Source organism: Eulemur rufifrons, chromosome 7, assembly GCF_041146395.1.
Source record: "Eulemur rufifrons isolate Redbay chromosome 7, OSU_ERuf_1, whole genome shotgun sequence".
Lineage (NCBI taxonomy): Eukaryota > Metazoa > Chordata > Mammalia > Primates > Lemuridae > Eulemur > Eulemur rufifrons.
The window spans coordinates 62,273,876-62,286,128 of record NC_090989.1 but is presented as its reverse complement, the minus strand read 5'-3'; the positions used below and the strand labels follow the sequence as shown (position 1 = coordinate 62,286,128).

Sequence of the window (12,253 nt, the reverse complement as noted above, 5' to 3'; positions counted from 1 at the left end):
TGCACACTTTACATGTTTTAAGAATCCTTCCAGTCCAGGGTGAGGACGGAGCCGTCTTTCTGCAGTGGGCTCCGAGAAGTTGCGTGACTTGTCAGAGTGCTGGGATTTGGAGCCAAGTATTTGACTCCAGAGTTCATGTTCTTAACCACTTTGTGGTATCAGAGAAATAAATAAGCCAACAAATAGAGGAAATAAGGATGGGCAGAGTTATCTGGGGAGTGCCAGTGCCCTTCAGCCAAAAAACCCCAGGAGCACATCTGCAGATAAATAAATTGGGTTAGATGTTGGTTAAAGGATACAGAATTTCAGTTAAATAGGAGGAATAAGTTCAAGAGACCTACTGTGAACAAAAATTGGGATTATGACTTGCTGCAGTGAGCAAAAGCACAGCACGGGGGTTGGGGGGAACCATGAAGTGACTCAGACAAGTTAGAAAGACCTATTACAGCATTTGGGCTTTGGCTGGGTCATTTGGGGAGGGTTTGAGAAGGGGTTTGGTCTGTATTGGATGCTGTCAGAAAGCAGGGGCAAGTCCATGAGTGTGGATCTCAATAAGCTTTATTTACAGGGAGAAGACTAGCTGGAGAATAAACCTGTAATTGGTAAGACTCAGGTCACTCATTTTAGCCCTGAAAGCAGATGTTTGTATTTTGTGGGTGGCATAGTGACTGTCTTTGTGCTTAGACATAATTTTACAGTGGCCTTGGTTCATCTCATTTTATCATGGTCTCAGAGTGGCCTTATCTGTGTGAGATTGTTAATGTCAAGCAGGAAAATAGCTGAGCCTGGTTGTGAGTGCCGGGCTAGCTTCTGAATGTTAGGGCTGCTCTTCTTTTTCAAGAGGAACTCGGGGTAGAGATCACATGAAAGTAGGGCATGACAGCACCATTTCTCTGTAATTCCAGGATTTGGCTGTTTGTTTCCTAAAGATGTGGGGTGGGGGTTGTGGGCTGGGGGAAGTGTTGGTTAGAAAAGGGGTCGGCACCTCTGCATTTCCCGGCAAGGCTGCCTTTCTCCGAGGTGTTTTTGGAACTCCTCGTTGGATGTGGCCGTTTGAGCCTTATGACAATGCACGAAAGCAAACTCAATATCCTACAACTAGTTTCATCTGGGTTTCTTCTTTGATTTAGTCTCACTTATAGCAGGTGAGAAGTATCTGGGTGAAGTGAAGCCGGGAAGTGAAACTAGAGGAAATACTAGATACTGAAGGAGAAAGGAAATTGTTCCGTCAGCAGAAATGAGAAACCAACTGTTTCTAATTCCTCCACCATAGGCAGCACAGCTTGTCAATCAGATGGGTTGGGGTAGGGGTGCAAGGTGGAGAGGAGATTAGATTTTCAAGTTCACATGACTATTACTCTTTCTTTTCTTTATGGGTAGACAGAAAGTATCTGATCTGCTGCTTAAAATAGAAGCAGTTCCTATTTATTCTGGCTGATGTAGGAACAAAAAGTGAAGGCTGACCAACAGGAGCAGGGAGCTCTCTAGTGTTAAATGTAAACCTCCCACCAGGGTCAGGAGCAGCAGGAAATGGCCAACAAAGAGAGCACCATGACCCGCCTGATGTCACAATCAAGTGAAATTTAAGGTAGCCTGACACATTTTTGGTGTTAGGTAGTAATTGTTCTTTGCCTACCTGATAAGCAGCTTAACTGTTGGAGAAGACGGACGTTTCACAAGCTTGGTTTTGCCTGGGCCTGTTTTGAGCCCAGCAACCCTGCCAGCTCCCCAGAGCCAAGCTGCCTGGCTCTCCTTCACCTTCCTGGTCTGGTAGGGCTGGGCCTGGGCCCTCCTGAGCAATGGCTTGAGGCCCTGGACTTGAAGTGAGCCCCACTTCCAGTCCCAGGAGCCAGAAGGCAGTGGGAGAAGGCTGGGCCTCCAGGGAAGGTGGAAGAGGATGAAGGCAGGAATGAGGCAGAATAGAAACTGCCCTGAGGTTGAACTGAAGACCCCTGTGGGGGTACCCGCCAGAGTCCTGAATGGCTGGACTCTCTGCAGGGAGATCTTCAGGCCTCAGTTCTGTCTCAGCTGAAAAGTGTGTCCTCCTCGAGTATTGGGGGCCTGGGCTCAGGATCTTATTTGGTTTTTGGGGAGCAGAGTCTGTCCCCATCTGTAGTAGAATTTGACCTTTTATGAAGGAAGAGGCGGTGGCTACAGAAGGACCTTTCTCTTCTAATTACTTCTTGGTAAAGAAGTGGAGGGGATAAGATTTAAGGAGCAGCAGGTGGGCCACCTTGCCTCACAATAGCGCTTTCCTGCTCGCACAGCTGTGCTGGATTCTACCAGCTAGAGACCAATTGCAGCTATCAAGGAAAAATCCATAGAGATTAAGAGAGTAGGGACTAGTTGTCCCTCTCCCCTTAGTATGAATTAGTTTTCAAAAAGGATTTCCCTTGACCTAGCTGAGATCCAATCATATGGAGAAGAGAATTTTGTATGCAGAGAGAATTTTGGAGCCTGAGGCCCTAGCAGGGAAGGCAGGAGTGGGTTTGGGGCAGCGCGTGAGGGCAGAGGAAAGCCCAGGGAGTGGTGGGAGCAAAAGCCACTGCCCGGAGTGCCCCAGAGAGTGTGAGGAGGGAGAGCAGCTGCTTTGATGCTTTGCCCAGAGTGGGCTCCTTCCCTCTCCTCTCATCTTCCGAGAGACCACAGAGAGAACCTTCTCAGCCAAGTGCAGGTGTTATCTGTCTTGACACTCCAAGACATCTTTGTCCTGGAGAGACAAGGTGAGGCAGGGGAGGGGTGAGGTGGTTGTGCCCTGTCAGGGTGTGGACCTTGGTCCCTATCCCAGGAATCAGGGATGCGACTGCTGCCCCAGCTTTACCACCGGGTACACCGAGACATGCACCCTCCACTCCTGCCTTGTGCCTGCTCAGCCCGACTCACAGGAACCTGGGGTAGGGTGGGGACACGGTGGGAGTGTTCTCTGAGTCTGAGTTTGCTGGGAGTAGGACCCCCAAGTGACAGGCACACTTTCTTCATAAGGAACACCATTTGGCAGTGGGAGTCAGATGTTTCCATCGCTTCCAAGTGCAGGAGGAAAAGGATTTCAAAAGCATTAGGTCCATTACCACTTCTCCGGTAGGTGAATGGGAGAAAAAAGTAAAAGTGAACCCAGGAGTTCCGACTGTTTAACTGTACTGCAGAGTTAGCTGGTATCCAGCCAGAAACCACGCCCTATGTATGCAGTTTCCATCTCTCCATCGTAATTCTCATGAATTAGGCTCTTCTGTTGGAAATCCCATTTTGTTAGACTCATATATGACTAATTATGGCACTGGTAAAAATGAAAGAAATCAAACAGATATTGAAGCCCTCTTTATTTGTAAGACTAGACAAACAAATATTGAGTTATAAGAACTTCCTTCAGGACCACAAATGGAAATATAGTTCAGAAGAGAAATATTTTGACAGTAAACAAAAATCCCCATACATCACCCCATTCTATTGGCTGGCCTGCTTCTCACCTGTCTGAAAGGTGTTTCACGTTGAGACCATTCAGGGCAAGGACTGAGCAAATATACAGCAAGCCCCTTCTTTGTCCTCCAAATTCTCCACACTTTTAATTAATGGAGAATTAAGGCTACTAAGCACATACTACTCTGCAAGGTGTGACAGGAAATTTGAATCATTATTAACTCAAGATTGAGGATTGTTCTGGAGAATAAAAGGATCTGAAGGCGGCATCAGGAGAATCACCCAAGTCTCTGTAGATGGGAGTCACCGTAGAATGCAAAAGATGTATTTCAGCAACCTTTTCTTTACTTCCCCCTTCCCTCCCGCTGCAACAATACTGAGATAAAGGGAATCCTTGGAAGGTTTCTTTTAGAAAACAGTGAGAAATACAGGGAGATGTGCTATCAAAACACAGTCCTAGCTTATTGTGATAACACAGGTTTCTTTGAAGTCCTTATACTCCCAAATTCAAAATAAGCAGAGATAGGAGAAGTTATTATCTACTTTCCAAATTCTCTTTCTTACAGTCTATAAAAATGTTGCAGAACCCTAGACCAGGATGAAAAGTACTAGTCGTGAGAATTCCGGGAGCCTGAAAGGCTAAAGAAACTCCACACCACCTGGCCTGGCAATTTGAGTAAGACATGCACGTGTTACTGTGGAGCGCAAATGTGGGCAATTAGGAGACAGCTGGTTCCAGCACCAAATCCAGAGTCACTAGAGGAAGGCGGTATGGTGGCAACACTTAATATTCAATTCTGCTCCAGAAGAACATGGTACCCAGGAGAACCCAAAACTAGAATAAAAAAAAAAATAAGAAATTGTTTTAGAAATATCTCATACTTGGAAAAAAATGATGTTAGGTTTATACAGGATTAGGTGACACTGGAGTTTTAAGAATAATCTGCCTTAAGCAACATGACAGGGCCAGATGTGACACTGAGTCAGTCCAGCTTGTTCCAAAGCATCACTTAAAACCTGCCACTCAGAGGCAACTTTTCTATTCCCAGAAGTGTTTCTGACCCAATTCCCATCCTAGGCTCCCTCTCTTCTGGGGGTGTCCTTTTCAATCTGTGCTAAACTAGGCCTCTGGGGAAATTCTTTATTCTTCCTATCAAGGCTAATCACCTTCCAGTGCCTTCCTATTTCTAGTGTGCACCATTTTGAGGTAAGGGTTTCTTGCCTCTAAGTATTAAACTTCTCCTCCCAGGGGACTTTCCCTTTCTCCTAACAGGTTCATGACCTGGAACAGCTGCCCCTCAAAAATGCCATAGAACTCAAGCTATCTGACACAGGCAAGGAGTTGGAGCATGTGGGCTCCGTTTCAGACCTGGCACTTACTCCTGGGAAAACTTAGCCAGTCACTTAGCTTTCCTTAGCCCTGATTCTGCATCTGTATAATAAATATAACCTTCTGTACCTACCCCAGAGATAGAGGAGTGAATTAGATAATGAAATAATAATAATAGGGTCTAATGTTTATTAGGGGAACTTAACTATGCATTAGGCACTGTTCTAAGTGCTACATATATAACTGAAGTTAATGTTTCCAAAACCCTATGAAGAAACTGAGGCACAGAGAAGAAACTTACTTGAAGTCATAGAACTAGTAAGTGTAGACCTGGGATTCAACCCCATACAGTCGGCTTCAGAGTTTATCTGATTTATCACTTAGGGAAGCCCTTTGCAAGCAGTAGTGAACAGGGCATGCTTAAAAGCTCTTCTTAAGCACAATTCTTGAGGACACTGTTGAATTTCTCTGTTCCTTGTAAAATGAGAGTCTGCTGACCTGCCTAGCTACTGTTGTAGGGACTTAATATTGAAAATATTTGACAGGCCTTGTCCATAGCAGGCCCTCAATACATTTAGTTCCCTTCCCTTCCGTCTTTTGAATGTCAAGGGGGCCTTAACTAGATCCAGAGTCCATTTGATAGTTGTGGAAACATCAAGGGTTATGACTGATTTGGAGTTCTAAGATACTCAAGAGCCATTAAGCATTGTCCCATAGTTCCTGCTCATCTGGCACAAACGAAACTCCACTGCTTTCATCGCACTGGAGGGACAAAGCAGCTCTTCCCCAACCTTTTGCATATTCAAATACATCACAGCAAAGTAGTTCCAGGATAGAGGTGTGCACAGGGTGTTGCGGGAGCTATAAGAGGGTGGATTGGGGGGTCATAGAAAACTTCCTGAAGGAGTTGATTTCCATCCCCTTCCTGCCTCTTTCAGTCTATCAACCACTAACCCGGCATTTCTTAAAGTGTGGTAAACAAACACCTGAGAAACCCTTTAGGGGTGCTTGATACAAGACTTTTTGAATAATAATCAGACTTTATTTGCTTTTTTACTGTTTTCACATTTGCGCTAATGGTGCAAAAGCAGTAGAAGGTAAAACTGCTGGAGTCTTAGCAAGAATCCAGGTAGAGGCATGGAACTGTGTTAGTAGTCATCATATCCCTCACTGCTGTGCACTTGCAGTAAAAAAAAAAAAAGTTATTAATAAAAACCAGTTTCACTTAAGGTTGTCCTTGATGAAGCACCAAGAACTACTATTAATAATTTGACTAAACTTTGACCTTTGCATGACAAAAAGGAAATATGTCTAAAGCAGTCCTGTTACATATGAAATATGTAATATGGTTGTCATGAAGAAAAGCACTTAAGTGATTATGTACTGAACTACCCATTTTTTTTTCATGAAACACCTTTTTTACTTGGAAAAAATTACTAACAGACAAGCTATGGTTATTCAGACTTGGATGTGTGGCAGATATTTTTTCAAAAATTTACAAAATGATTATTTCACTTCAAGGAAAACTGGCAATATTAGTTGCCAATGATAAATTTGAGCCTTTAAGCAAACATCAGAACTTTGGAAAACTTGTATCTGTCACTGTGAACTTGATAGCATGCCATAGCTTACGGTCTTTTCCAATGTGGCAATATCAACGAATGTGACTTTTTGGTATTTCATAAAGAGATTAGTCAACATTTGGAAGATCAGCATAACACAACGAACCAATATTTTTCCAAATAACCAATTCATGATGTTACAGAATTATGCATGGCTAAAAATTTATGCAAAGTGGGCTGGGTGCAGTGGCTTACACCTGTAATCCTAGCACTCTGGGAGTCTGAGATGGGAGGCTTGCTTGAGCTCAGGAGTTCGAGACCAGCCTGAGCAAGACTGAGACCCCATCTCTACTAAAAACAGAAAAATTAGCCCAGTGTTGTGTGCACTCCTGTAGTCCCAACTACTCAGGAGGCTGAGGCAGGAGGATAGCTTGAGCCCTGGAGTTTGATGTTGCAGTGAGTTATGATGACAACACTATACTCTACCTGGGGCAACAGAGCAAGTCTGTGTCTCAAAAAAAATATTTATGCAAAGTGCAAGGGAAACCAATGTAGTGTATTTCAATGTAATAGAGTATGAAAAATTCATTAACATAGTTTCAGATTCCATATAGCAACTGACCTTTAGGAAACTACTTCCTGTGGAGTTTTGGGTAGTATCAAAGAATGTTCACAATTATCTTCAGATAAAGCTATTAAAACACTTTTTTTCAATTACACATCAATGAGAGATATATTTTCTTCAAGTCCTTCAATCTAGTCAACATTTGACAGCATATTGAATGAAGGAGCACATATGAGAATCCAGCTGTCATCTATTAAGCCAGACACTGAAAAGGTTTGCAAAAATGTAAGACAATGCCACTTGTCTGAATTTTTTCATTTTGTAAAATAGTTATTTTTCCACAAAAAATATGTTGTTTATGTTGACTTATAATTGGCTTATTGTTTTAAAAGGAATTAATAAATATTTTAAATTTTTCTGTGTTAATTTCTAATGGGGTAAATATCAATAGACACAGGCCACATAGACAAAAGCTTTTTGGAGTCCTCAATAATGTGTGAGAGTGTACAGGGCTACTGGAATCAAAAGTTTGGGACTGCTTCCCTAATGCGATGGTTCGCAACCTTGTTAGCAAATTAGAATCGTCTGGAGGAAAAGGAGGCCTGGACCCTACCCTCAGATCAAAGGTATCAGAGTCTTGGATGCTGGGATCCATCTATGTCTTTTTTAAAGCTTCTCTAGGAGGCTTTAATGTGTAGCCAGGGCTGAGAACCCCCGCTCTAACCTCCTGCTGCATGTGCACCAGATGAAGTGGGCAATAGGAAATGATGGGGCTGGCAGAGGCAGCTCTTTGGAAGGTGCCAGGCAGCTAAGCATGGGGCGGGAGCCAGGCAGATCGGTGACAGTCTTTGCTATCTAGTTGTAATGAATTAATGAGATCTGGAGACCTGGAGGAGCAGGCTGGCGTTCAGTAAGAAGTCCAGGCAAGGGAAAGAGGCTCTTCAGCCCCCTACAGGCAAGTGCGTCCCAGTCAACCAGAAGTAGCATCTGGTTAGGAGGGCACATCCTTCCCCTCATGTGGGAAGTTAACTGCCAGCCTCTCAGGGGAATCCACTGTCCTGGCTCTGGTGCCAGAAGTTTCCTGACTAGCCCTCAGGTCTGAGGTGTCGTTTCTAGGCCTTCTAGTGTGGTTGAGGTAACCAGTGGCAATCTCAAGATCTTTTCTTATCATCATCCTTTCAGAAACAAAATGTGTTGGGAAATACTCACAGTCCAGCAGAGAATGGCAAACCCAAACCAGGCAACCCCCCAGGCATGTCGGTTCATCGGTCCAGAGATCAGCTCGTAGCAGCCCTGGAGGAGGGGGCGATTCCACATTGGTGTGAGAAGAACCAGAAAAAAAAAAAAAAGTAAGACATTGACAGGAAAGCAGGTTCTTATTTGAATCAATGCCACTCCGAAGTCCAGTTTCACATAACCAGGCTATTGCCTCATTCTGGGGACAGCCAGTACTAACTGCCTGTTAGTAGCTGAGGGAACATAAATAATACAACTGTGGAACAACTATTCTATACCACATTTATTTGTGTCTTTGTCACTCAATCCCACTAAAAAGTGCTGCTATTTTAGCATAATATTCTTTTCATATTGAATATTTGGACAATATATTCTTAATAAAATTAGAATTTTTCCCTGCTAAGAGATTTGTGATTTATTTATTTGAAAGCCAGAGTTACCTTTTTTTTTGTTTGTTTTTAAATAAAAATGATTCTAGTCTACAGAAACCAGAGGCCCTCTGTTGCCCTACATCATACTCCCTGAATTCTCATTTGACATCATACTTCAACACATCTTTATTGGATTCTAGTAAGACCTTGAAGGGTTATGGTGTGCATGCAAAAGAGTGACTAATTTTTTATTTACCAAATCATTCATTCATGCAGGCCATAATCCAGGAAGGCTTTATACATGGCATACTCTGCCCTAGTTGCTATGCAAAGTCCTGGAGAAGTAACATGTGTAAGGCTAGAGCCACCATCTGAGTGACCTCCACTAAAGTGCTGGAAACCACAGGGAATGCACAGAAAATGCAATAACCAGGGCTGGTTCCATAGACCATGAGATCTGGAGGCAAATGTCCTAGAAAGGCTGACCTTGAAGTTTAGGCTCCCCCCAGTGGCTACAGGTGGCCACTTGAGGTTCTGTCTTTGACCCTGCCCCACTCCCTTGTTAATACTTACATGCCCTGCCTTTGCTATACCTCAGTTTCTCCCTCATTTACTCTCCTCCATTTACATGACAGGTGCATCCATTCACCTAGATGCTCAGATGAAAAATTTTGCAATTATCCTTAATCAACTGTTTTTCTTTTATCCAACATTCAACACTTAAGCAAATCCTTTTGGATCTACTTTAAAAATATATTCCAAATCCAAACAATTCTTATCACATCTTGGTGCCACGTGGGTCCACCAGGGCCTCACTCCAAGATTACTCTGATAGCCTCCCACTGGCCTCCCTGAGGCCTGCGTCCCTACTAGTCTTCATATGGTGCCAGAGCCATCCTTACAAAACATAAATCAGATCAATTCCCACCCCTGCTCAAAACCCTCCAATGGCTTCCCACCACCCTTGAAATGAAATTCCAAGTCCTTACCATGGCCTGGGAGGCACTGTATGGTATGGCCTCGCCTCTCTCTCTTATCCCATCTTCCACTATGAGAGGTGATTTTGCTGTAAAGCTAATGAGCTTAGACTTCAGGGCCCCTTACTTGCAAGACCATTTCAAGGCCCTGCAGCTAATTTTGTATGCATATTTTAATTGCTTTTTCTAAGGCGGACCCCTCCCTACAAATTTCATAGGCTTCAGTCTACACAAAGATATAGCTCCCTGCCTTCTACTCATCCTTCACCCATTCTGGCTTTGTCATACTGACCTCCTAGATGTTCCTCCAAAATGCTAAGACTACTTGCACTTCAGGGCCTTTGCACTCACTGCTCCCTTTGTTTAAAACCCTCTTCCTCAATCTTCCAGTTGCCTCATTTCCTCACTTAATTCAGCCTTCTGCAAACATCTCAGCAAAGCCTTTCCTGACAACTACAGAGAAAACACTCTTTCCCCCCATCCTACTCTAAATACTCACTCTGATTTATTTCTGCTCGTGGCATTTATCACTACCTGGAATTTTACCATGTTTTTATTTGGTAACATGTTTGTTGTCTGTCTCCCATACTAGAATGCAAGCTCCCCAATGGCAGGGATTTCATCTTGTTCATTGCTGAATCTCTAGAACCTAGAACAAGTGCCTGGCACATAGTAGACACACATTAAGAATTTACAGAATGAGTGGAACATAACATTAAGTACTGATTACAACATTATCATTTGCAACATGCTTGATGGTTCACAAAACACTTCTGCATTATTTACTCACTTGATCCTCTCAACAATTCTGGGAGGTGGTCTTTCATCTAATCATATACATAAGAGCCCAATTATGCGAGGTGCCAGGCACTGGGCTAGGCATTTAGCTGGGACGAACAGAAATGGGTCTTGCCTTCATTGAGCTTACAGACAGAAATGTCTTCTCATATAGTGCCTTTTCATGATGCTAATCAGTTTAGTGGTGCTTTGCTTGATCTTCCTTAGTTTCATCATAGTATTTTTTGAGGTATAGTGATCAGAATTTTGCACATAGCATTTCTAAGGCAGATGGACCATGATGTAGAATATATATATTTGCATCTGACATGCCACATGAAATTCTGGTTGATTTCTACTATTACCACACTGATAACTTCCCTAATTTTGTTAGTCTTTGTGGCTATAGCAGCACATTTGTGCATTGTAGATCATGAAAAGCTACAATATGGATGTGAGAAAGAGAGCCATTCGCTTTTCATTTACCCACTCACCAAACATTTATCGAGTACCTACTTTGTGCCAGGTGTCCTTCAGTCTGAAAATGCAGTCATTATTTATTCCCAAACTAAAGAGATTGACATTTCTCAATTATTTAATAAGCTGGCACACAGCTCGCTTTCTTCAAAGGAGTGACTGCCAGAGCAGTGCACAGCACGTCAGTGTGGTGTCAACAGATGCAGGCTACAGGTATATGGGGATTCTCACCAAGGCATTTGGGGACTATTACTAAGTCTTTTTTTTTTTTTTTTTTTTTTTTTTTAGAGTCTAGTGGCTTTTATTTGTCTCCTATGCCATGAACTCACAGCGCATAGGTTCCAGCAAGGCTCAAGGTCCTTTTCTTATGTTTCTTACAAAGTGTGCTACGCACGGATCCGGTCCCAGCACTTCAGGCTCCTCTCCACTGCTTCTCACAAAGTGTGAGACACCTATTATGCCATGAATTCATAGGGAATAGGTTCCAGCAGCTCGGGCTCCTTTCCATTGGTTCTCACAAAGTGTGCTTCTCTGGGTGGAGCAGGCTGGCGCTTCAGTTGAACCCAGATACCTTTCTCTTTGGCTTCCTTCTTTTTCTGATCATTTTCCTGCACACGTTTCAGGAAGCTATCTCGACTCTTAGAGTGCTTAATGTGCTCAATACGCACATTAATCCTCTTGGCAAGAATCTTGCCCTTAACTTGTTTGTTTACAACAATTCCAACAGCATGCTGGGTAACATTGTAGACTCTTCCAGTTTTACCGTGGTAACATCTGTGGGGCATGCCTTTTTGAACAGTACCCATTCTTTTGATGTCTACAACATCACCTTTCTTGTAGATTCTCATGCGAATCTATTACCAAGTCTTTATGGGCTTAGAGTGTGTGCTCTGGAGCCTGACTACTCAGGTTTGAATCCTGACTACCATTTACTAGTTGTGTGACCTTGGGCAAGGTACTCATTAGTATCTCTATATTTCAGTTCATCATCTGTAAAATAGGAATCCTACTGGTACCTACTTTTGAACATTAAAGGAGTTAGTATTCATATATGTATGGCACTTGGAACAGTGTCTGGCATTTAGTAAGTAATAAATATTAGTTTTCATGATCATAATAACATCATCCACATCAGCCTGGAAACACTTTTTCAAAAACTATATGTAAATTTCCTTCTACCCAAATCACCAACATGATATTTTATTAAGACTGTCCTATATTACCAGTGAATAAAGAATGTGGATATATAATTACTGTATGTACCTTCAGAAATTTCCATTGCTTTGAAACTGGCAAAACATTCCTTTTGCATATCATCCCTTCCAATGTACATTTTGCAAAAATAGAATAAAACTGTTTAATGTAAATATTTCTTGAAATACCAATTCTATACATTGTACAAATTGTTTTTATTTAAACAAAGTTGAATTTTGCTATTGTAATTCTCATGCTCTGTTAATTTTGTTAAAACATAAATGTGCTCATGTCAGTTCTGGTTTAGTATTCACAGTTTACTGGCAGAGAAGAAAATAGTTCATAAGAGG

The 12,253-nt window shown here is 42.6% G+C and overlaps 1 protein-coding gene across 1 annotated transcript in view; it reads right to left on the bottom strand.

The window, feature by feature from the left end:
- Positions 1-4,032: 4,032 nt before the first annotated feature.
- UPK1B (uroplakin 1B) overlaps positions 4,033-12,253 on the bottom strand; it is a 28,098-nt gene continuing 19,877 nt past the window's right edge. Inside the window, exons 7-8 of the mRNA XM_069472660.1 lie at positions 8,081-8,164; positions 4,033-4,249 (exon numbers count right to left, since the gene is read on the bottom strand). Coding sequence (XP_069328761.1) covers positions 4,199-4,249; positions 8,081-8,164 — 135 coding nt within the window. The 3' untranslated portion in view covers positions 4,033-4,198. The remainder of the gene's footprint in view (positions 4,250-8,080; positions 8,165-12,253) is intronic.